Source organism: Mya arenaria, chromosome 6 (genome assembly GCF_026914265.1).
Source record: "Mya arenaria isolate MELC-2E11 chromosome 6, ASM2691426v1".
In the NCBI taxonomy this organism is placed as follows: Eukaryota; Metazoa; Mollusca; class Bivalvia; order Myida; family Myidae; genus Mya; species Mya arenaria.
The window spans coordinates 64,811,116-64,837,831 of NC_069127.1; the positions used below are offsets into that span (position 1 = coordinate 64,811,116).

The 26,716-nt window shown below is 36.0% G+C and overlaps 3 protein-coding genes across 3 annotated transcripts; all 3 read left to right on the plus strand.

Moving 5' to 3' along the window:
* The first annotated feature begins 2,155 nt into the window (after positions 1–2,155).
* LOC128237967 (uncharacterized) lies at positions 2,156–7,402 on the plus strand. The gene has a single exon (XM_052953541.1). The coding sequence runs from the start codon at positions 2,156–2,158 to the stop codon at positions 7,400–7,402; it is 5,247 nt and encodes a 1,748-aa protein (XP_052809501.1).
* A 7,198-nt stretch (positions 7,403–14,600) lies between these two features.
* On the plus strand, positions 14,601–22,979 carry LOC128236768 (uncharacterized). The gene is made up of 3 exons (XM_052951879.1): positions 14,601–14,815; positions 19,387–19,648; positions 20,236–22,979. The coding sequence occupies exons 1-3, from the start codon at positions 14,726–14,728 to the stop codon at positions 20,532–20,534; spliced, it is 651 nt and encodes a 216-aa protein (XP_052807839.1). The 5' UTR covers positions 14,601–14,725; the 3' UTR covers positions 20,535–22,979.
* LOC128237968 (mucin-22-like) lies at positions 22,801–24,539 on the plus strand. The gene is made up of 2 exons (XM_052953543.1): positions 22,801–22,845; positions 23,157–24,539. The coding sequence occupies exons 1-2, from the start codon at positions 22,801–22,803 to the stop codon at positions 24,537–24,539; spliced, it is 1,428 nt and encodes a 475-aa protein (XP_052809503.1).
* The last annotated feature ends 2,177 nt before the right edge of the window (positions 24,540–26,716 follow it).

Consider the following 26,716-nt stretch of genomic DNA (forward strand, 5'->3'; position numbering starts at 1 on the left):
CAACTTGTCTGCAACATTGAACTTAATTTAAACTTTAACAATGTCCTTGACCCCAATGCAATGCAACCACAAACGATATCTTCATAAAATATTGCTATCATGAGAACCATTCAGGGCACACCAAACATCGAGAAAAAATCAGTTTTTCTAGTCTGGTGAAAGCGACTTCAGCATTTACCTTCAAGTCTCAAAATAATTAGTAAGAAATTGTTTTGCATAAGCTTTAAACGTCCTAAACTACAACTTTCATTACTATTCATCAGCTTTTTGGCAGAAGTTTTTATTTTATTTGTTTGGTTTAGTTACAACAATCATAGCCTTGATTTATCATATCCCAAATGCTATCCTAGTGTACGTTTTCAAACTATCTTGCTATGCATTGAGTTTCAACACCATAAGAGTTTTTACTCAAGTCAGCGAAAACCTTTTTTTTCAATTTTAGTATATACACGTTTAAGTACTGCTATCACTGGACGGAAGACTAAGTTCCATCGTTCATAGGCATTTTATCTAGATTCATTCTTTCGGACGCAAGCTTTAAAGACATCATATAACAAGACATAATTATATTCATGTAACACAGTAATATATATATATATATATTAAAGACAACATTTTTGCTAATATTGATCTGATGTGATGGAAATATTCCAAATATCTATATAATTTGTTGGTATTCTTTCGGCTCAGAAATACATTATATGTCTACAAAAAAGCCTAATGTTTCCCCCAAAAGTATAGTTAATAACACATTTCCAGACACAAGAGATGTGTTCAAATTATACAAATGGAAAACGTCTCAATACAAACGCTGTTTCCGTAGGTAGTGCGTGTTTTCTTTATCTATTTGAATTTCCTCTCAACATACATTGTCTGTATTAGAATATAATCAGAAGGGTACTATGTTTATGTTTTTGTATACGTTTTTAGTGGAATAGTTTCTGCTCTACATAAATGGCATTTGCGGCATTGCTACCATCACGAAAAAAAACCAGCGTTCTTGCCTAGACATATGATCCGAGATTTAAAACATAACAAACAATCCCAATTTCCTCCGGTACATGCTCTATGAGGAGTTCACTATATCCAGAGCTATGCTGGCCTTATGTTAAAACACTTCAGTGAATTTCCCATTTTTCATCTTGTTTCACAAACATAGCGTCACATGGCCGTGTCTTGTATTCTACGTACTGTATTTTCTTTTTTTACCGGTGTTCAGACATTCACGCAAAAAATGGTTTATTCCAAGACAAAAAAATACACAAGTTGTCAAAACGGTCAACCCTGTGAGAGTGAAGCTGTAAGAGTCTGTTGCACCCTAACCCAGCATCACCAGAGTGTTTGTTTCTCGGAATAATACGGATAAAAACGACAAATGATAATTTCAAGACATATAAGGGTCGAAAGCATACGATTTATAGGCTAGTCAATACAACTATAAAAACACTCCCACAGGATTAAATCGCTTGGCAAAACAACAAATTGCTCTGCTACAGTACACGAATTTACATAAGACGTATTTCCTAATTTGGAGGCTCTGCCAACTCATGGATCTCTCCAAGAATTCATTTGTAAGCGATTGCATTTGCATAACGGTTAAAAGATTGAACTGTATGTACTCCAAAATAAATAGCTCAGACTTGGAATTATAGTGCTTGTATGTTCTGAGGTTGTACGGAGACGTTACTTATAATACAAGTAATAGTATGTATATCCGTTCCTTTTCAAAGGAGATGGTATGCAATTTCATCTTAAAGTTAAAGTTAAATCTTTTGTCTGGAATCTTATTGCCTGTTCAGAAGGTATACAGTTTAGTTCTAACTCGATTGATGGAACTTGTTACGTTATATTTAGTGGTGTATAACCTTATCCTCCGGTGAGACTGTCGAATATATCGTTATAGTTAAAGCACATGTTGTAATAAAGAAAAACAATAAAAAGTGAAACAGAACGTTATTGTGTATAGTATACAACCGGCAAATAACATCAATAGATATCGACACAACAAAATGGTAGCAGAGCGTGGTTGAAAACGTCCAATCGTACTGTAATAGACGGAAGTGTTTAATCGATGCATCAAGTTCGGATAGACCAGTAGCCGGATAGACACGTTTGTGAATATTATTTGGCCAGTTCGTCATACCAACTTATCAATATGGCAGAAACGGATGAAGAAAAGGTTGAAGACGTTACACATGACAACGAAAGTAAGTTGACAAGCTTGAAAATGAAAAAATCCCGTAAAAAAGCGGCGTTTACTCGAAGCAAAAACAAACTTCTAGAGGAATTGAACGATGAGACACATGAGAAAGAACTATTAAGAGAGCTGATTGATAAGTTAGAAGTAAACATGGATGAGGCTATTACTTCGATAGAAGAATTGACAATTGAGTACAAAACGCAGGGAAAAACTAAAGGAATGAAGTCAACTGTCAATGAAATTGACCTCTTGTCAAAGGAATATGATAAGGTGTTAGATGAGTATCATTATTTAATGAGCGAAACAAGTAGCAAGAAATCAACAAAAATAGAACCAAGCATCAGTAAGCAAAAACAAGTTGATAAAGACTTGAGGTGTCAGTTGAAACGTGTGTCCATCCCTATGTTCTCTGGTAACAAGAAAGATTTCCCATTCTGGAAGGCAGCCTTTGAGGCATGTATTGACAAAACAGATGCGTCTGCAGAGTATAAGTTTTTGCAAATGCGCCAGTATTTGACAGGTGAAGCATTGAAAACGGTAGAGGGCCTTGGACATTCAGCTGTAGCTTATGACAAAGCAAAAGAACGCATTGAGAGGAAATATGGTGGGGAAAGACGACTAATGACAAAATTCATGGACGATATTGCAACATTTCCACAAATAAAACGTGAGAATGCGAAATCAACAGAAAAGTTTGTTGATCTACTAGATATCACCCTGGTAAACATGTTAGAGAATAAAATTGAAGACCTGCATAGTGGTATTCTTTATCAGCAACTGTTAAAGAAGCTACCAGAATCCATGATTTCACGCTATGAACGTTGGGTATATGAAAACGAGAAACAAGAGTCAGTGGAAACATTAAGTGAATGGACAGTGAAAGAAGCAGAATTTCAAAACATTGCAACGGAAACAAAATACGGGCTGGATGGAAAATGTGAAAGTGATTACCGAGAGCATAAATCATTTTTTACTTCACCTAAGAAAGCCCTGAGGTCATGCAGTATGTGTCATCAAGATCATAATATTTGGGACTGTAGTCAATACAAGAAACTGTCAATAGAAGAAAGATGGGAGAAGGCAAAATGCTTCAGGTTGTGTTTTCGGTGTCTTGGTAATAATCATTCTGGTAGACAGTGCAAAAGAACAAGACAATGTGGAGTAGGTGGGTGTAACAGATTACACCATAGATTACTACATAACCTCAATCCGGATGCAAGAGCATTTTGTCCAAAGAGAGATGAAATTAGACACGAACCAAATGAGGTTAGAGACACATCTGGTGAGACTTTCACAAGCTCACAGAACAATAGTATTTCGTTACGAACAGTTCCAGTTTTAGTGTGTGCAAATGGAAAAGAAATTAAGATTAATGCACTTTTAGATGACGGAAGTACAAAAACATATGTCAACAGTGATGTTGCTGCTGAACTTGGTTTAACTGGAGACAAAACTGTTTTGCAGGTGAATGTGCTGAATGGAAGGTGTGAAGAATTAGACACTATGAATGTTACATTCAAGTTGAACAATGTAGACAGGGATTTAGAACTAGACATTACAGCCGTTACCACTATAGAAGTAACCGGGAAACTGAAACCTACAGACTGGAGTCAAAATGTACATAGATGGGCTCATTTAAAAGGAATTAAATTCCCAAAATTGGGAAAGAAACCCAAAATAGACTTGTTAATAGGGCTTGACCATGCAGAATTGCATAGAAGTTTGGAAGAAATAGTAGGTGAACCTAATTCACCTATCGCAAGACTAACACCTCTAGGATGGACATGCATTGGTCCAGTGAAAAACCAGAATTATAAGGATACATGTTTGTATACATTTAATACAGTTCAGTGCACAAGCGAACTGCATCAAATCGATGAGACCTTAAAACGATTTTGGGAAACAGAGGCTATTGAAAATAGACCAAAAATGAATTCGGAAGAAGTGAAATCCCTAAAAATAGTAGAAGATACTTTAGAGTATAATGAAGAAAATAAGAGGTATACAGTGTCAATACCATGGAAAGACAACAAAAAGGATCTGGTCATTAACTATGAACATGCCATGAAAAGGTTTGAGCATACAGAAAGAAAGCTAAACAAAGACATAAACTTGAAAAAGGCATATGCAGAAACTATTGAGAGTTACAAAGAGAAGGGTTACATTTCTGAAGTCAGTAGTACAAATGATCAAGAGTGGTACATGCCTCATTTTCCGGTTATTAAATCTGATCGAGAGACAACAAAAATGCGCATTGTATTTGACGCTTCAGCCAAGTACAAAGACTTGTCGTTAAATAACGTCATCTGTCAGTGTCCAAAGCAACAGAATGAACTGTTTGACATTCTATTGAGATTTAGAATGAAGGCTGTAGCAATCATGTGTGACATTCAAGAGATGTATTTGCAAGTGGGTTTAGCAAATCCAGATAGAGCAATGCATAGGTTTCTGTGGCGTACAGAATGTAGCAAACCAATAGAGACATATGAGTTCAATCGTGTAGTGTTTGGGGTCAGTGCATCCCCATTTTTGGCGCAGTTTGTTTCGCAAGAAAATGCAAGAAGGTTCATGGAGCAATATCCAAATGCAGCCGAATGCGTGTTGAGATCAACATATATGGACGATACCATGGACTCAGTGGAAGATGAAATAGCTGCAATTGGATTGTACCATGAATTGTCAAGTCTATGGCGATTAGCAGGAATGAAACCGAGAAAATGGATGACAAACTCCTCAGTCGTACTAGCTGAAATACCGCAAGGAGAACGAGCTTACAAAATGGAAGTTACAGACACAGAAATGCCATCTGTCAAGACATTAGGACTCAATTGGGACTCACAAGAAGATATGTTCTTCTTTCGCAATACAGCAGTGGATATAGAGAGCATGAAATTGACAAAAAGGATAGTCCTGAAGAAAATTGCAAGTTTATTCGATCCCCTCGGGTTTCTTACACCCTTCACAGTAAGAGCCAAGATGATTATGCAGGACATATGGGTTGCAGGTGTAGACTGGGATGATGAGCTACCAGAACACCTCACAGCTGAAGTAAAGATGTGGTTCTCAGAACTTGAACAACTGAGTGACGTCAAGATAAATCGTTGTATCAACATCACACCTGCAAGTGCAATACACACATTTGTTGATGCATCTAGTCAAGCATTTGGAGCAGTTGTATATGCTGTAAGTCCTGCTGATAACATTAAAGATTGTGCTGAAAGCAGTGTCAGGTTGATTGCTGCGAAAAGTAGAGTTGCACCACTTAAGACATTGAGCATTCCTAGATTGGAACTTTTAGCAGCTACACTTGGTCTCAAATTAACACAAACAGTCTGTGCAGCGTTAGGTATAGAATTAGAAAGTACGGTGTTCTGGTCAGACAGCATGAATGTATTATATTGGATACGTGGTGCAAGCAGACAATACAAGACATTTGTCGCTAATCGAGTAGGCACAATTCAGGATGCAACCACTCCAAAACAATGGCGACATGTCAGTTCAGCGAACAACCCAGCAGATATAGCATCTCGTGGTAGTCAATTACATACTCTGTCAGAAAGTGAACTATGGTGGCACGGACCTAACTTTCTTAAATGTTGTGAAGAATCGTGGCCTGAGAACAAAATAGACATGACAGATGGTGTAAAGGTTGAAATGAAAAGAAAGTCTGCTCCGGATCGAGGCAATACATTCATAGCTACGAACAAGATAGAGGACAACAGACTCGATCCAAATAGATATTCTAACTGGAATCGGTTAGTGAGGATTCATGCATGGGTAGCTAGATTCATTGACAATTGTCAAAAGAAAGAGACAGAAAGAAAGTTGTCGAAAGAACTTAGCTTGAGTGAAATTCAAGATGCAGAAGGAATAATTATTCAACAAGCACAGATAGAAGCATTTGAAAATGACTATTCACTCCTTTCGAAGGGCAAATCAGTATCAACGAATAGTAAGCTTGCTCCTTTGAATCCAAAACTAGACATTGAAGGCATAATGCGAAGTGACAGTAGGTTGAAATATGCTGAATATCTTCCATATAGTGTGAGATATCCAATTATCTTACCAAGAAAACATTGTGTTACAAAGCTAATAGTGAAACAGGGTCATGAGCAAACTGACCATGGTGGAACAAATCGGACTTTAGCTTCATTGTCAGATAGATATTGGATTTTGTCATCACGCGAAGCAATCCGAGAATATGAATCAAGTTGCACCGAATGCAAACGTCGAAAAGCAAAAGCGAGCACGCAGAAAATGGCTCCTTTACCAGTAGAACGTCTGAGACAATCTGTGAAGCCGTTTACAAATACAGCAGTTGACTATGCAGGGCCATTCATTACCAAGCAAGGTCGGGGAAAGGTTAGGTTGAAAAGATATTTGTGTGTTTTTACCTGCATGGTAACAAGGGCAGTTCATTTGGAAGTTTCATATAGCTTAGACACTAACTCTTTTATCAACACCTTATCACGGTTTGTCAGCAGAAGGGGTGTTCCAGACCGTATACTTTCTGATAATGGAACAAATTTTGTCGGTTGTGTTAATGAACTGCGAGAGCTTTACAAGCGGTTAGACAGAAATATGATTATTCGAAATGCTAACGAGAAACGAATAGACTGGAAGTTTCTGCCACCAAATTCACCTCACTTCGGAGGTGTGCACGAATCAATGGTAAAATGTGCAAAGAGGGCTTTGTACAAAGTTCTTAAAAACACAAACATTTCAGATGAAGAATTGGTGACTGCTGTTGTTGGTGCTGAAGGAATGATAAATAGCAGACCATTGACGTATCAGTCAGCTAACCCAGAAGATAGTACTGTGTTAACCCCAAACCACTTCTTACATGGACAATGTGGCGGAACATTTGCTCCTAATGTAGACAAAGCATCAGCCAACAATTTGAAGAAACGTTGGCGATATATACAAGAACTCCTCAGACACTTTTGGAAACGGTGGTTCCAAGAGTATCTGCCCACTCTTGTTTCTCGAAACAAGTGGTACCATGGCTCTAGAGATTTCCAGCCAGGAGACGTGGTAATGGTCATCGATCCAGATATCCATAGAGGTCAATGGCAACTCGGGCGTGTGGTTGATGTCCATCCAGGTCGTGATCAACGAGTCCGTGTGGTTGATGTTCGAGTCGGAAAGACAGTTGTTCGGCGACCAATCACGCGAGTCAGCATACTCGAGAAGTGCGCTTAAAGCGAAGTGAGCAGTGTGGACTACTGTGTGTTGAGGCATAATAATCCTCCTAGCATACAGTCAGTCATATAAGTGATTAATACATAAATAATCGCGTTATTTAATGTCAGTTCTGAGACAAACATGTAATTGAATTATACCGAGTTCAGTTTGAAGATTACAAGATGAACACTTTCAAGATGAGAAGTCCAGAGTCGGATCGTGGACTGTACTTGTCTACATCAGTTCTGTATATATATAGATTCATAAGATTGATATTCTAATGTTACTTAAATGCATAATTCATTAATTGAATGTGTACTAAGTGTAGATGTATTTTGCATTATAGAGTGGAATTACTGAAGTACAAAAGATACTATTTTTTAAGGGAAATAACATTTTCTTTGGAAATAACATCAATACTTAAAATAGCATTACTTGGAGAACGGTTTAAATAAAGAACTTAGAATTGTTCATATTGTCAAGGACCGTTATATAAGAAATAGAATGAGATGATGTTATTTTGTGTTTATTATGATTTATTATGTCACTAAAGTATAGGTATATATAGTTTGTTTTACAAAAGAAAAATAAGCTTTATATGTATTATGATAGTGTGGGTTCAATATATTTGATATGTATGTTGACATATTTTGACTAATGAATCAGTCTATAGTGCTATTGTTGCTTATATACACCAATGGGGCAACATACTGTCTCGTTAAATTAATCTATGACTTTAAATAGCATGTTGTCAGTACATGTAGATAGTTATTATTTCTTGTGCTAGTTAAGGTATGCTTTCAATACATACATTTTTGAGTTTGAAAATGGTAAAGTCAGAGAAGTGACTGTTGAAGGTTGCACATGATAAATTGATTCAATGATAGTTTAATGATAGATAAAAGAATTGTGGATAAAATGGTTAAATCATGTATCATATATCTTTTGTATTGAATCGGATTGTCGTGTGTTATACTGCATTTGAATGGTTGATGATTGTTTAAAGAAATTTATCATTATGTAAAATGAAGATAGTATAGCTATTTGTGTATGAGGACACAAGTTAGAAGCATTTTGCAGAATGCAATTCATTGATTATCGTAACAATGAAAAGGAATGTATGCTATATATGTATTTGTATTCAATGAGTAGTTATTATTGATATTCAATAATCAGATACATATAAGACATGTTGATACATTTTTGCATAGGATATCGTTTAGCTGTTAAACATTCATGGGATGTATGATAAAAAAGAGAAATAGTTTAGTTTCAAATATCGTATTCATTGTTTTTCAAGAACAAGTCAAGGACATATACGTAAAAGTCAGTAAAAATGGTAAGATGTTAATTAAGTTCAACATATGCTATTGGTTAAGCACATTTTATAGAGAATAACAGTATTTAACAATACATTGTTTCTGAATTGTTATAAAACATATAGGTTATATCGTTTTAAGAACATGATGTTAAGGTAATTGATAAGTATGACTTACCAATGTGGAGGGGTATGTTCAGAAGGTATACAGTTTAGTTCTAACTCGATTGATGGAACTTGTTACGTTATATTTAGTGGTGTATAACCTTATCCTCCGGTGAGACTGTCGAATATATCGTTATAGTTAAAGCACATGTTGTAATAGAGAAAAACAATAAAAAGTGAAACAGAACGTTATTGTGTATAGTATACAACCGGCAAATAACATCAATAGATATCGACACAACATTGCCGTTTACCAATACACAAGAGGTTTAGGGTTTGATTCCCATCAAGGGTACTTTCTAATAGCCTCGCAAAACGGATACCAAGGACACGGACTCGAAAGTGATTCTATAACACATCAGCTTTCGTCAAAAACGAGCTAAAATAAATAAGTATAGATTATTAAACAAACTCGTGTTAAATTTTTTATCCTGTATATTCCATTGTAATAGTTTTAACATTGTATTTATTACTTTACTTTAATGAAAGATAGTTATTTTTTTAACAAATTTTGTTAATGGTTTGCCATTTTTAGTATCCCTGTCCCATGAAATATATAAGAACAAGAAGAATAAGACATGAAGGTTTTACACTGCCTGCTATAACAACTCGGGCTACGCAAACGTGCGCGTTGAAACTAAAGCATGTGATGGATCTGTGTCAAGTGGATAGACACTTAACTATCAACCCATGGTTGCAGACCTTACCAAACCATTCTAATCGTCTCCCTGGTGAGACGTTAAAATGACGGCCCGTGTGACAGTGTTATATGCGGGCGCTTGTTCAAGAACTGGAGAGCCGTTTAAAAACCGGAATTTAGTCGTAACTTCAATTATCTGACATATGTATAAGCGTCACAAGTGGCAATACATCAATTATTGTCACAAGTGGCAATACATCAATTATTGTCACAAGTGGCAATACATCAATTATTGTTTTCATTACTTCAACTGTGTGTTCATTTTAATGTTGGCAAAAGTTCAACTCACATAATAATGTAGCAAAATAATGAAACTATGGTACGACGATAATCATTGTATACTGTATTGAAACTGTCAAAAGATCCATTCTCTCTGTGCACTTTATCCCGCAATCTAGCACGCCTAAAGCTTTCAACGGGGTTGACGCCCAAGAATAGACCGGTGTTTTCATTAAAGTAACCCCCACCCCACAAATCAATACTAACAGCCATGAAGAAAAACCTCTTACTCAATGGGGAAGCCGTAATTTGACGTCGCACTGCTTACAAAAGAATCAGTCCGTTTGATTAATTGTCTGTCTGGCTTTAAGGGTCTTGTGCAAGTAAACAGTATCAGTACATGCATTCCAAATAGCAGGGATTTTTTGGTTAAAAACAGTCTTTGAGACCTTCTTATTAAGTAAATAATTATATTAAAAACAAAGGTCTACATCATTTCTGATTGGCACTGGATCTTATGCATCCCGCTCAATTTGTCTATGTAGTTTCCATTTAATAAGTATTATCAAACAGTTCGATGCGTATTGCACGTGACTATTACCCATTACATTATCAAACATAGTAAAATGTTTGTAAGAGAACACTCAACACACCTAAAATAACGTTCACTCGACAAATATTATAGTTTCCATTTTTGTTGGGGTCAAAACCTTCAGATATATATTTCCTCCGGAATATCTGGTAAACGGCGAAAGAGGGCTTCCGAATAGTAAAAGCGTTGTGTTTTCCTATTACCATGGTAATAAGACTTTTTAGGGACGGTTTGTATTCAAGGAGCAAATTATAAACCAATAAGGAGAATATGGCTGGAGAAATGGTTCTTTGAGATTGATAAAGAAGGAATTTCTCACGGGCCAAATGTATGACATATCGTTACGTTACAGAGTGATGTAGAAGGAGGTGCACTAAGGGAGGCGCGGGAAGCTCCCCCCAACAGAAACCAAAATATATAGTTTCTATGCCAAATGGAGTAAGGTGTCCTCCTTCAAAAATTGAATTGGTTAATTCTGTAATGTTCTTTTCCTGTTACAGTATATAAACATTTCTACCATATTAGCAAGAAAATATCACTTGGACACTTTCTATAGATTCAGTTTTAGTAACCAAACATTTAACGATACGGCCAGTTGCAAACACAACAAAGGCAAGGCGCATGTAACATTGTACCTTGACATTAAATTTATTAGCATATTCCGATTCATTATTGAAAAAAGTACTCAAGTATATGTCAGAGTTAATTTTGGCGATCTACAGAAAAATGGAGCGAGCGCAGCGAAGCCGATGGTCGAGAGATTTTGAACCATTTTCTATAGAACGTCAAAATGAAGTCTTACTTATTTGGTATTGACTTATTTGCTCCGCCCTCTATGTAGTCACTTGGTATTTTGGCGCGAAATTTAAATCGTCCAGGCGTTATAGCTTAAATAAATCAGTAAATGAGAGTCGTGTGATGGTTAGTTGTCGCGGCTTTGTGAATATTTCATAATAGCAAATACAATCAGTTGTTGGTTTTCAAAAAGGGTAAACCACGAAAAATGAACTTCTGGGATACTTGTGAAATTCAACAAATAGTCAGATATTTGGATTATTATAACTACCTCGGTGCGTCTGCATAGTACAGTTACTTGGATGACATCGTTAATTTTGTCATTCAAAATAATGTGATGCTCTTTCAAATTACGTTTTTCTGATCTCGTTTCGCATCAGCAACAAAAAACGGACATTTTGGTACTAAATTGTGCTTGCTTGCTTGCTTGTATAATTGAACGGAAATAATAAGAAGTAGAAGATCTAACGTAAATGCTTTTTTTTATTTAAAGATTGTCACATGAATATTTCAGATATGTACTGAATAGATGTCAAAACGATTCCACAGGTGAGATTACACATATTTTAAATTTAGGTTCATGACGTAAGCTTCAACTGCTATAAGTTCAATTGGGTTTGAATAAATATTTATTTTATCTCATAATTTGATATAAGGATGTAGAAACTTAAGCATTCAAGACTTCAACCACCTTGTTGTCTTCACCGACCAACAGCACGTTCTTGTTCTTCCCATGACGTTCTTTGTTTGTCTTTGACACTTTTTTTCGAAACAGCCGACAATCCCTCAAGCACTTACATTTTATGCATCAGTCAATTGTAACCACGCCCCCCAGGTCCGGGGGTATACCGGGGATAGCCGGGGAAATGAGCCGTGTTTTTACCATCCAGGTGGCTCCGCAGTGCCGGGTGAATGCGGCGGTTTTGTCTTCGGGCGGGGAATGTGCCTTACCTAGGCTACCTGGTGAGCGGGGGCAATTGGGCGGGGATTTTACCCTGGCTTAGGTGAACCGAAAGTCCCCTCTAGTCCCCGGACCTGGGGGAGCCGTGGTTACAACTGACTGGTGCATTACTTCCGCGGTAATATGCATAATAAAAATTCAGAGTAGCGTTCAAGAACGGTAACGCTTTCAAAGGAAACAATAACCGCTTACGTTCATGCAAATATAAATATTGCGGACTCGGACTCACACTCAAAGTTTAGACTGAGTCAGAGATTCTAAGAAATCATGCAATATTCGTCAAGCTCAGCTGAGTGTGGAATTCCACTCAGTTGCTGAGACTGAGTCCACAATTCACACTCAGACATTTTTTGGTTGTCCGGTTAGCGCAGTGGCTAGCGCACTCGCTTCTCACCTAGGCGACCCGGGTTCAATTCCCGTCTTGGCGCATGTGAGTTTGGTTTGTGGTCACCAAGCCGGACAAGTGGGTTTTCTCCGGGTTCTCCGGTTTCCCACACAACACAAGATCACACTCTCGCGTAAAATCGTGCCAACGAGAGTGATTAATATAATGTTGTAATAACTTGTTTCACAATCGTTGTAAAATAAATATGTTTAAACTAAGACCTTTTTTTTCATTTTTCATTTTCGTAATCACGACCCCAGACAACGGCACCCATAGCTGACAAACACAGTAACTTCGCGCATGTGCATAGGGAACACCGACCTGGAAGAAGAAAAACTGTACCAAATCATGTAGATGGACAACAAACTCTCTTCGAAAATATTTGTTTGTATTCACCGTCAGAACTGCTCTACATGATATGAAACTACATTAAAAGGGGTAATTCCTCAATTGTCTTTGGCACATAAATCTGTGCGAACACCAAGATCAAATTCGGTCTGTTTTGTTAATTCCTGATAACTCAGATGAACGGAAATGGAAAGCTGAACACACTCTATTTGTTAAATTATATCTGGTGATCAGATATATGGAACCGTCTTAACAATGAAAATTACTGTTGCATTCGCGCATTTTTGTGCACTATTTTTATTTTCTTCACTATCTCTACAACACTTAGCCTAGGCTCTCGTACCAAGGTCAACTGAGATACATTGTGTGCCCTTGGTGTCCTTTATGTCTGAAAGTCAGCAATTCTACGGTAACCAACCACAACATGTATTTAATATTTAGGCCTCTATCCAAGAAGGTTATCGCCAAAACGGCGTGTGTTCATGTTGAAAGCATATTTGGATTGTAAATAAGTCTAATTGATTAAAAATTTAATTTTTGAAAAATTGTAACCATGACAGAGAGTTTGAAGTCAATATTAAAACCATTTTAATGTCACACTTCTATTTTTATTTACATGAAAAATTAGAAGTACAGTTAACAAAATCGATTCATATCACGTAAACATAAATCAAATTATATTTAAATTAATTAAATTAAGATTGATTACATCAAGGCGCACAGTATAGGTTGGTGTCAAATTATTTTATTTTTAATCATTAATTATATAATATTAATTTAAATGTATTATCGTGTTGAACACCTCTGACTTTAATTATCAAAACAATACAATACAAATGATTTAGGTACAGTAGATTGTGCGTCTTTAATAAGTGCTTTAAGGCCGTTATAAATTAATTGCTAGATTTTTATCCATTTTAATGGGGGCGGGGGCTGACTATATTTTTCTTACTTTACTCTTTCACCGTTATATATGTGTCTGCATGTTCCTTCTTTATATACATGTGTTTCTAGATGAAGCTCGAATTCGATCGTAACAATTCTCCTTTTCAACACGTGAATGTTGTACATCGACACCGTACATTTTAAGTAACGTCAATCCCGAAAAGTAACGGACCGATACGCAAAAACAGATCCTAGTTCAACATTTTTCTTTGAGTCAATACAATTTAATGGGCTGCTAATAAATAGGGGGGGGAGGGGGCTGGGATGAAACTCTAGCAATATATATATATATATATATATATATTGACCCCTAATAGGATAATTTATTTCGATTGATTTTTATGCTTATATGAATTAAACAGGATCCAGAAGCGATTAACCTTTTATAATGAGATGACACAGTGTATAATAATGGACCTTTTTCTATACAGTTTGTTTTACGATGACTGAGTTATTTACTTTATATTAAGACATATGCTACTGTACTTTAGAAAGGTCACACACAATGATTTATCATTTTCACTCATCATAAATTACAATATAATTTTCAGGCCTATATTTAGAGTAAACTAATTTAAATCTTTGCTTTGCAGACATTAAACCATCTTGTTCTCACGAATTGAATGTATTACCATACTGGATATAACAAAGCTATGATCAATCAATGAATTGACAGATACCATTATTAGTCTACTGTGCGTGTTGACCCGTTCAGGTGACCTTAAACCTGATCGCGGTTTAAAATACTAAGTCGAGGGTTGGGTTTCCTCAGACAACGATTAGAAAGACACCAGTGAGCTACTTGCTTCTGAAGACTTACGAAACTTAAACAGAAACTCGCATTTCTTGTGGAAAATTGTGTTTTATAGTTTTACCTACTTTTAACGTGATTGCGGTTTGCGATTATAACAAAATGAATTCTTTACTGGTTAACGACGCCGCGGAATACAACGCCGCCACGAACAGAATTAATTCAGCTTTGCAGACTTTACGAGACGAAATGGTGAGGATTTGCGTTTTATTTCTGAATAATTTTATTTATTTCTAAATTGCCTTTCGTATGAAATTTAATCTCATCTTGGTTTTAAAACTATAATATAATTTGCAGAGTCCCGTAAAGACGTATTGTCTATTTATTTTCCGCTTAAAGTAATAGCCGTCGGGAAATCAATTCGACCTAAAGGAGTTGTTTTCATTCTGTCCAATTTCCAGTTTGATTCAAAATGACATTTAAAAGTAAGCCTTTCTTTGATCGTTGAAATTGTGCATCACGCGCTAAATTGAACAATAATTGAAATACGCGCACAAACTAATCCAACTGGAACGAAATTTGCATTGCCTGTTCAAATTCTGTTTGAGATTGTTCTGCGGAATCTCTTATTTCAATAGTTCCTGAAATTTCTTTAGAAATGCTAAATGTTGTTTTGAAAAGCGGAACTTGAAAAAAGAGTAACAAAAGCAGTATGATTCTCATAATAATTATTTTATAGTTTTTTATTATTATTTTTTTGTCTTCATCATGATTTTTAAGGTCATTTTAAGGATACTGTGGTATATTTTTCACAACATTCATTTTTCAAAGATGAAAAGTTCTCAAATCTTCCAAAATAAAAATAGAAATAGTGCGTACCGTTTTTCCACGTATTCTTTCTGCTTTAAACTAAAATTGTTTGCTTTTCCAAAGTTAATAATAGAAAAAGTCTGAGTAGAGCGTCGAAATTTAAAAATCGCCCTAAAATTGACAAAATTGGTATATCATTCATTTTTCCTCTCAAAATATATTATCAATTAAAAAATATAAGGGTTTATCTTTAAACATGGTTACATATCTTTAAACTGGTTGTTGAACACATTAATTAGTATAAGTACTTTTTTTGGTTTGAAAAGAGAGTTAGATCTTCACCAATTTTTGAAAGAAACAAGAAACATTGCGGTTTTGTTGTCGAGTCGGGGTGTAGTTTTTTGCAAATGCTTGTTTTGATTTTCCACTGAGTACAAGTCTAGTTAGACCCCCAATAATATCACAGATATAGAGTAGTTGTTTGGCCATATTTAAAGTTATTGCATCACATTGATAGTAACAATCAAGATATCGAAGAAACCAAATCAACTGGTAGACGACAACTTATCGTATGATTGAGAACTTAAGTTTTTAAATGTTTTGCAAATTTCACAATTTCACAAATCAAAATGATCGATTAACAGTAACAATAAAATAAACTTTGCAAAAACAGGCAGATAAAGCTCTTAGTAATGAGCTAGTTAGTATAATTACATGTACTTATTAAAACCACAGTGGTTTGGGGATAGTCGAGCGACTAAGGGCCTCATTCGTACTCTTGGAAATAAAACTAAATTCATATTTTATATAACCTCATACTTCCGAGCTAGAATACATAGCAATTGAAATAAAACACCCAATTACCTGAAACTGTAATATAAAAGTTTCAGGTGAACTGGCTATTAATCAAACTTCATGTCTTGTCAATGAGTATGCATTTTTATTTCTGATATATGTGTCAGGGTATATAAGAGATGAGTTCAGTTGTTTTTTTTCGAAGAAACATTAAAGCTGCATCACCACAGATTGACAGTTCGACCATTTTTGTAGTTTTTTGTCTCCGAATCAGCTGATTTTGGTATCAATGCCCTCAATTCTGTCATATAAGATAAATCACAAAAGATCTCAGTTGTTTTAATAAAAATCGCCGTAAATTTCATTTTTCTTAAATCGTAAGTAGCGCTGTTAGCCATAAAATAGGCGGACGTAAATACTGATATTCTGTCTTGTACCACTGGTTCTGAGACAGTTGCTCATTCCAAGACAAACAAATGATGCCAAAACTGGTCTATCTGTGAGTGTGCAGCTTTAATGGTACTTCGTAAAAAAACTAAACTCATATTTTAAAATCACTCACCTTTCCCAAACCACTGTTAGAAAAGCGATCGTACAATACGTTCATTGATTAGATGACAAAATGACCCTCTTTCTGTAACTTAAACCTATGTTCTACTGACTGAACATAAATGTCTCATTAATTACTCAAATTCACACATTCCTTTTAAGATTCACAAATGAATAAACATTCAATCTGATTTAAAAAAGGTAAATTTCATGAGTGATCATTCACTAAAAGCCCATGTTGAAAGCTTAAAAGAATTTCCCCCATAGCCGGGTATTGTTTTACAAAGATTTCCTTTTTTAGCTATAAAGATTACAGTTTTTGTTTTAAGATCGAAATGGATCTTTGATTTGCTATTGTTTAAAGAGATTTCAAATGGTAACAATTTGGATAATCTTGGAGGGGGTGTTTAAGAGTGAAATATGGTCCCTTTCACCTGTATATAAACTGAATCTTTCACATTTTTGTAATACCATACACTGACCCCAACCATAACCCTTACATTTATGGTATTCATTATTACTAAACGATGTCTGATTTACTGGGACTTTATCAAAATTGTAACACCTGTATATATATTAAGGCCAATAAAAATGAATTGTTAGATTTTCATCAAATTTCTTTTGTTAACGGGGGCGGGGTGACATTTTATTTATTCATTTTTTAAGATGCCTGTTTTACCGTTGAATATATATGCTCATGTTCTTTCTTATTGCATTATGGACCATATACATGTGTTTCTAGGCGAGCCACGAACACCATCGTAACAATTCTCATTTTTACATGTAAATGATTACATCAACACCGTAGGTATGAATAAACGCCGGCCCCGGACAGTACCGGACAGATACGCAAATACAGACTCTAGTTCAACATTTTTATTTGAGTCAATACAAGTAAAGGTACGGTGGAAACAAGAGGGGGCGGGCGGGGATGAAAATCTAGCAATTATTTTATAGTCGCCTAATGTTACCTATCATTATTACAATATGATTAGACTATTATAGTTTTCAAGGCTTTAGTTACAAACAGATCCACATTAAGAATGTGTTTAAATACAAATACAAACTGTGGTCATATAAAATAGAATTTGATTATCATTATTACACGAAACCTAACTAAAATATTTAAATACGGAACAAAGCATGGGATATTGAAATAAACTCTAAAATACACCATTTCTATTGAAGAACTATTTTAATTCTATATCTTGTATCCGTAATTCAATCATTCTAATAACCTAATGAACTTTGCAAAAGTGCTTATTCACTGAAGAATTGATACATGCGAAGCAAAATTCTGGTCTGACATTCTGTAATACCAAATTGGGCAAAATATGAAACAAACTATATTTGGTCTAATATTTATCAATATCAAATTAGCCAAAATGTAAAACAGGCTATCATAATTCTCAATCAGTTATGATTTAAATTCGTTTCATGTACGACTTTGATTGACATAAGAGTTTAAGAATTCATTAAAGGTTACAAATTAGCGTCATTTTATCATCTTAAAACAATACATCATCTTCGGATTAGAATTTTGGTCATTCAAATAGACATCCATCAAATCACGTCATACAAAAAATGCTTGTAATTGTGCTGCGCTGCCAATTTGTAATGAGTAATTATTTTATTCATTTTATATTTATAATAAACTGATGGCTTCGGAGTATTTAAACGTTTTAAATCGAATGAAAATAACCACCTGTGACTGTGTATAACAGAATGAGACGACCGTTTTGTAATTTAAGATTTAAGACTTCTTCAGAAATTAGAAAATGAAAAACACATCAATAAAATTTATGATCTGAAATATACTCGTAGAAAAAAAAAGTTCTCCGATGTTCATAGCTGTATAAGAAATACGATACAGCTTTTACGTAATGTCCATTATGTTACTAATTATTAGAAAATACGATATATGAATAACAGAAAAGAATGAAAAGAGGATATTTTCTTGGTATCTGAGATTTATAACTTGTCACTATGGTAACAATTATTCTGAAATAGAAAACATAATTGCTGTCATTTACACGGCAATTTCATTTAAAACTGGCGTCAGGCAGCATGTTCTATAGACAGTCGTGACACTTCGGCCGTCTCCGGCAAGCTTCATAATATGCTCGGGTGGCTCCGATTGCTCAAATACTGGGGCGGATCTAAGATTTGACGTAAGAAGGGGTCTAACTTAAGGGTGTAATATTTTAACTAGCACCCCTTCCTCAGAACCGAAATCTATCTGGTTTTAAGTGTTGGCAGGTGGGTTTGTGGGTGGTCTCCATAGAATATTTTAACATTTTCTAGTCCGAAATGATGTTTTATAGAAGTATTTTAGTACGCCTGGTACGCACCCCCCATCCCCTCTCCTGGAACCGCTAGTGCTATATAGATTATTACTCCAAGCATCGAAAAGATATATATTTTGGAGCATTTCTGGCGTACTTATTTTTGTTTCAGACAAAACCTTAACATTTCCTGTTCAGTACATTGCATTAACAAAATAATGCATCTTAAAATAGATTAACGGTTATCCTGCTGGTAAAGTTGAGAGCATTCGTATTATACTTTTGTAATCTATTATTGGTGGTTTTCTTCTAATGGATCTTAATGGGCGAAGGCGAGTCTACTAATAGACTGAAAATAAAACAGTGTGACAATTTCATTTTCAGAAATCTCTACGTCACCAAGACGTCACATTGATGCAACAATTTATCACAATGAATGACGCCATCAAGAGCATCAGCAAAGAGCAGAAGACCGAGAAGACACGCAAAAAGCGCATGCGCAACCGGACGCTCGTTTTGAACAGCGCCTCAATAACCCAGACGACGCCATCTTGGCAGAGCCCTCTCGTGAGGCAACAGAGCGTACCCAGATATTGTGACGTCATACCGGAAGAGCGAACTAGAACATGGTCATGCTCCAGCGATGGTGAGTGCCACAGTATGGACAACATCAATGTATTCTTGTTTTTATTACCATCAAAAGATGTTGGCATAATTACTAACCTATATATGTTACTTAAAGAGTTAGGTAATACCTTGCGCACCCCACTTCCACGTAGATGCGTTTTACTAAACATTTGGCCGATTGTTCAGAACTTTGTTAAAGTTAACAACGTTGTTAACTTTATTGTTGTTAACTTTCAAATTTTTACTGCTTCGGAAGTTTAATGTATACACTTCTGGCCTCTTTTATTTTTTAACAATATTTGAGAAAACTATTTCAGTCGTACTTGTTTATATATATATTTGAGCCCTCCATAAAATATTTCGCCTTTAAAGTTTAACACCGATGTCGTTAATCACGTCGTTAACTTTTAAAACGTTCTGGACAAACGGCCCAATATGTACGAACGTGTTACGTCAGTGTTTGCAAAGAAAACACGCGAGAACAATGCACACGTATGTTCGTTAGAATTAAGTTAAGCCGGTGGTAGGTATCCCCGACGTCGCCAACAACTATATTAATTTTTAAATATCTTTTTGAGAACTTATTTCAAATACTTTTATTTTTAGAATTGTCAGAAGAATGCTTAACGGAAGAGTCTCAGAGCGACAGCATGACGTCATCAGATGGTGATGACGTTAGTTCCGATGAGGAAAGACTGACGTCAGCATTTCCTGTATTCCAGTCAACCTTGACACCCAGGCTGCGCTCAAAGTCTATGAAGACACGTGTTTCCGCTACGCAAGACGTTACCAGTGTAGAAACCATTTTGAACAAGAATGTCAAGCTGTGGAAAGGGAGGATAGACAAGGATGAAAATGACTCTGTATTTGTTGAGAGTTGTTTGGAGGGAGAGGAGAATTTGTGATCATTTTGCATCATTTCCGACAAGCAGGAGTATTCTCCTGCGAGTTAAGCCGTACCGGTTCTGACTGTTATCGTTGCTTAGGCCACTGATATTTCGTTGTTTGTTTCATTGATTCCGAGGCTTTCAAACAGAAAAAACTGGTAGTAAAAATTCCAATCGTTCTTTCTAATCCTTTTCTCTTGCATTCGGCATGTCACATCACGTCATAAGTGAACAAGATGTGTATCTGACTATAAAAGTTCAAGTTAATGGCATTTTCAAATTATGAATAAAACGTTTATGAATTGTACACCATTCTAGGAATATTATTCATGGTTTTACTAGAAGATTTCGTCCAATCTCATTTTTTAATTCTTTTTTATTCCATCCTCCGATAACCGACATTCCTTTGGAACAGATCGGTGAAACCAAAATACAAAAGCGCAGTGGTCTTAGCCGTAAAACGTCTTAAAATGTCTTATACTGACAAGAGAGCGTTTAATGACTTGAGCTTGATTGAAATAAATCCCTTCTTAGATCGTATTTAAGGTTCTTACAGACGGGGTTTATTTCACAGAATCACAGACATGCATTTCAACTCAGACGGGTGAACTTCGGGTTAATTTCCTTGTCTCAGAATTTTCATTTTCTGGATGTTAAACTAACGAATGTCTTTCAATGTTGTTTTTGTTGTGATTTTATTCGGTATAGATATCGCTTATTATTCTTCCAAATAAAATAATGAAAAGAATATTATTAAGAACCACCGCAATTAATTGTTTTTATTTTTGTTAATAAGCTATGAATCTTGGATAAGCTATGGATATATTTTATTTGTTATATGTCACTTGTTGTTGAATGAATTTGTAATTAAATGAATTCTCTTAGTTAATGTAAATCTTATGTGATACTTGTCATCAAACGCCGTATACCCGGCAAATATGTACTTAGGCTTTTTTCAATCAATATCTGAATTTGCATAAAGAGTCATTTCACGAAATTATATTGTAGAATTTACATTTTTGAAATTTATTTGTGTAGATCTTCCTCATAAGTTGGATTCGATTCACTTTACTTGACAGTACGGTTTACATAAAATCTCAGATTATTTGTTTCAAGTATGCAAGGAAGATAAAAAAATGTTCATGTTTTGTTTACATGTTTATTTAAAATATATTCATTTCAAAACAATGATTTATCTCAAAGCTTTTAAACATCTCTTGTCGTCTAAAATCAAACCATGTATTCAAAAAGTGTGTATTCCAACAAGCCACTTGTTATATACAATCAATCTATATAGCAGTTGATAACAAGTTTGATAGTTTGATAGGAAAGATGTTATCAGAGCTCTTTGATTGACAATAAGGTGCCAGTACAAGAGTTGGCCGACTTTGGCCATACAATGTCCAGACATTTGGAATAGGTTCAAGTTTACAATCAGACAAAGAAATGCAACATTTTAGACAGACACATTCATAAAGGTTATTACAATAGCGAATGGTTTCTGTTAACGAAATTGCCATTTATTTCTCTCCTTATGTGAAATTAGTTGTTTTACTTATAGTCATATTTGCGAATATCTGAGAAAATTGATAGTAAAGACTTTTAGGATTTGGCCATTTCCCTGACAGATATACGATAGACACGGAGTTTGCTGAGAGTCACTTCGGACATTTCCGGTATTTTCGTAAGCTTATTCGGGATGATGAATAGTTTTCCACCGGAAATTTTAAGATAGTTGGAATGTAAAAATACGTTTGGTAATATTATTAAGGACCTTGTATCGGCATTCTAGTTGTTTTCATCATCTATACATTTACCTCGTACTTCTGTCATGTTTGTTCATCGCTAACTCAATCTTATCATTTCGTGAATGACGATAGGAGCCATAGGATAACATCTTCTTGTCATATGTTATCGACTGCTTGTTTTGTTTAAACTTTGTCCTCTTAAAACCAGACATCACTAGCAGAAATACAGACAGCCTTATTTGTTTGTTTATTTTGTGTTTGAATTATATTATTGTTTTTTGTTAAGTGCTTTATTATTAAAGATCCTATTGACGTCGTGAGAAAATATTTCCGTGTTGAATAAGCACTATTGTAAAGCTGTTTCACTGTATTTGTCTTTTGACAATCTCCGTTGTCAATCGGAACTTGTCGGCAATATCCGGCAATTTCCGGAAATGTTGGTGTTCCGATTGCTTATTATGGAGTGCAGAAACGCCCAAGTCATTTACCACGAGATTGAAAATGAATTGAAACAAATTGTTATTCCATTTGTCACAATGTTATATTTGGGGTTTAGGCAAATACTTCACATTCCAATCTCGGTGGGAAAAGATTTTCACGCTGTCTGTATTTCTGTTTCTGAAGAACTGCAGTTTCATTGAAAATTTATTAGTTAAATTTATTTTGTTAGAAAATGTTATGTTTTAACGAATAAAAATCAATCGAAATGAAAGAACGGGTCCTTTTTAAGAGAGTATTAAGAATACATCGTCATTCCCAACACGATGATCATTGCAAATATTACTTTTGTCGTATGCCCATATATCAGAGGTAAAGCAACAAATTCTAGATATAAAGTGGATAGCGGGTTCATTCCTCGGCCGCGTAATACAAATGCTACTTGGCTCTATAGATTACTACTGCGAAATATGGAGTACTCAGTACCGAGACTACTACTGGGAAATATGGAGTGCTCAGTACCGAGACTTCTACTGGTAAATATGGAGTGCTCAGTACCGAGACTACTACTGGTAAATATGGAGTGCTCAGTACCGAGACTACTACTGGTAAATATGGAGTGCTCAGTACCGAGACTACTACTGGTAAATATGGAGTGCTCAGTACCGAGACTACTACTGGTAAATATGGAGCGCTCAGTACCGAGACTACTACTGGTAAATATGGAGCGCTCAGTACCGAGACTTCTACTGTGAAATATGGAGCGCTCAGTACCGAGACTTCTACTGTGAAATATGGAGCACTCAGTACCGAGACTACTACTGGTAAATATGGAGCACTCAGTACCGAGACTTCTACTGTGAAATATGGAGCACTCAGTACCGAGACCTCTACTGGTAAATATGGAGCACTCAGTACCGAGACTACTACTGGTAAATATGGAGCACTCAGTACCGAGACTTCTACTGTGAAATATGGAGCACTCAGTACCGAGACTTCTACTGTGAAATATGGAGCACTCAGTACCGAGACTTCTACTGGTAAATATGGAGCACGCAGTACCGAGACTTCTACTGTGAAATATGGAGCACTCAGTACCGAGACTTCTACTGTGAAATATGGAGCACTCAGTACCGAGACTACTACTGGTAAATATGGAGCACGCAGTACCGAGACTTCTACTGTGAAATATGGAGCACGCAGTACCGAGACTTCTACTGGTAAATATGGAGCACGCAGTACCGAGACTTCTACTGTGAAATATGGAGCACTCAGTACCGAGACTTCTACTGTGAAATATGGAGCACTCAGTACCGAGACTACTACTGTGAAATATGGAGCACTCAGTACCGAGACTACTACTGGTAAATATGGAGCACTCAGTACCGAGACTACTACTGGTAAATATGGAGCACTCAGTACCGAGACTACTACTGGTAAATATGGAGCACTCAGTACCGAGACTACTACTGGTAAATATGGAGCACTCAGTACCGAGACTACTACTGGTAAATATGGAGCACTCAGTACCGAGACTACTACTGGTAAATATGGAGCACTCAGTACCGAGACTACTACTGTGAAATGTGGAGCACTCAGTACCGAGACTACTACTGTGAAATATGGAGCACTCAGTACCGAGACTTCTACTGTGAAATATGGAGCACTCAGTACCGAGACTACTACTGTGAAATATGGAGCACTCAGTACCGAGACTTCTACTGTGAAATATGGAGCACTCAGTACCGAGACTACTACTGTGAAATATGGAGCACTCAGTACCGAGACTTCTACTGTGAAATATGGAGCACTCAGTACCGAGACTTCTACTGGGTAATATGGAGTACTCAGTACCAAATCCATAACGAAGTGACATTCATTGATATATGCCTCCACGCACGAAAATTAGCCAGATTTTACATGGTTTTGATTTTCATAAAAATATTGTATTTAGATTTAGAAAATAGATTGAAATCTTTTTCAAAACAAAGGAATATTTCAACTCTTTGATTGACGTCACGTGACTTAGATCAGCATCACAGTGATTGAACATGACGGCGGTGATAAGTCTAAACCCGACGCAGCGCCTACCTTGTCATACAAAGGGAAGTAACCGCTGCGTGTCGTACCGTGTGTCGGTGCTTTACATAAAGTAATAAATATTTTGACTTATATTGAAGAGCAAAAAATATCGAGATATGAATATTTAAATACTAGTAGTATTATTATACTTATTTTCAGCTCCGTTATCTCTTAAACCACGAGGTGAATAAATACAGTACCCCGGGAGATTATGCATTCATATATTCATTATGCACCAGTCAATTGTAAACACTGCTCCCAAGGTCCGAGGAATAGCGGGAACTTTGACTTTCGGCCCAGCCAAGTCCGGGTAAAATCCCAATCTCGAACTGATAATAAAATTCACGCCAAATACCCCATGGACCCTAGGTAAGCCCCTTCCCCGCCATATTTTGCGCGAAGACATAATCACCGCATTCACCCGGCACAGCGGGGCCTCCTGGAAAGTTAAAACACGGCCCATTTCCCCGGCTTTCCCCGGAATACCCCCGGATTTGGGGGTGGGGCGTGGTTACAATTGACTAGTGCATTATGCAAACCTACGTCCACTGTGAAGACCTATCATGTGATGGTTGTACACATATATTACTATACATTGTATAAATTTTGGTGCATTTTAATCAAGTACCATATATTTAGCAAAGCATTTTGTAGCTTATGCGTTTGAATTGCTATTCATACGAAATCAAAACAACAAAAACACAAAAACACAAACAGCATTGTAATTCACCCTGACTGTCTATTGTTTATATAACTCTCAGTTCTATGGATTTTCTCCTCACTGTTCTGTTTTGACCAAGGTTAGGATACAAAACGTTTGAATCTGTCTGAAACTTCCTTTCATCGGTGTCTACCTTCTTCGAGCCTTTTGTCGCTGTTTTGCTGTCATCAGCCAGAGGGATAGTACCGTTTTGTTGCGATTTTCCGTTTTTCCTTAGGGAACATTCTTTAGGCAGGTCCGAATCGCTTTCCTCGCCTTGTTTCTCTTTATCTTTCTTGTAAGAATTTAAATACGAAATCGCCACGCTAAAGATGTGATGTCTGTAGGCTACGTAGCTCAATATTGAAACTAACGTCAGCGTAACAAGAGACGTTAACGCTACAGCGACACCAAACGTTTCAATTGAGAAACACACGTCGAACGTTAAGGGGGACTCTGGGTCAGGGATCAAATTTTCCCCTGAAGTGAAGAAACAAGCTATTAAAACAAAATATTGGAAATTTGATTCGATAAACTCAATGAGGCAACATCATAGTATTCGAATGCTCGCGGCGAATGAGTGAAAATGCGAAAATGCAAGACCTTGGCACTCGGCGGGGCAAAATGACTAATAAAACTACACTATTTATTTATGCAGTATATGTTTTAAAGTTTTAATATTCAGTCGGCTCATTTTTTCATCACCATCTTGTAATCTAATAAGATAATATAAGATAGGACATGTAGTACATGACTTGTAAACGAAGGTTGTTATGCAAATAAAGCTTATTTTTGATTGTTCACAAAAAATACATATATTTCAAAAAAAAAGATTATTCATGCCTTATCGCTTAACTGAGTTATTTGTTTTAACTTTTGAGTTAAATATTTATCATTATATTACTGATGGTATTACAATCGAAACTTATTATGTCGAACTCTGTTATCTCGATATTCTGGTTATGTCGAACTTTTTAATGTGTTTGGTTTAGTAATACATCTTTTGTGTTTCGGTTATCTCCAAAGTTCGTTAACTCGAAGTATTTTCGAGGTCAGAGCGACTTAGACATAGCGAGTTTCCACTGTGTGTAGATTAATACGTGTTTTAGTATTTTATGGGAATCAGGATGAAATTGACCCTTTAACATAGTAATAAAACTTGTAGCAATACCTAATTCATACGGGCTAATAAAACAGGTCGATGCTCAGTATATGAACTATTGTTTAGTTAA

Coding starts and splice junctions, on each gene's coding strand:
- LOC128237967 (XM_052953541.1), top strand. CDS start 2,156: ATGGCAGAAACGGATGAAGAAAAGGTTGAAGACGTTACACATGACAAC.
- LOC128236768 (XM_052951879.1), top strand. CDS start 14,726: ATGAATTCTTTACTGGTTAACGACGCCGCGGAATACAACGCCGCCACG. Junction 14,816..19,386: donor AGACTTTACGAGACGAAATG/GTGAGGATTTGC, acceptor TTTCATTTTCAG/AAATCTCTACGTCACCAAGA. Junction 19,649..20,235: donor ATGGTCATGCTCCAGCGATG/GTGAGTGCCACA, acceptor TTTTATTTTTAG/AATTGTCAGAAGAATGCTTA.
- LOC128237968 (XM_052953543.1), top strand. CDS start 22,801: ATGTTATATTTGGGGTTTAGGCAAATACTTCACATTCCAATCTCG. Junction 22,846..23,156: donor TACTTCACATTCCAATCTCG/GTGGGAAAAGAT, acceptor TTGGCTCTATAG/ATTACTACTGCGAAATATGG.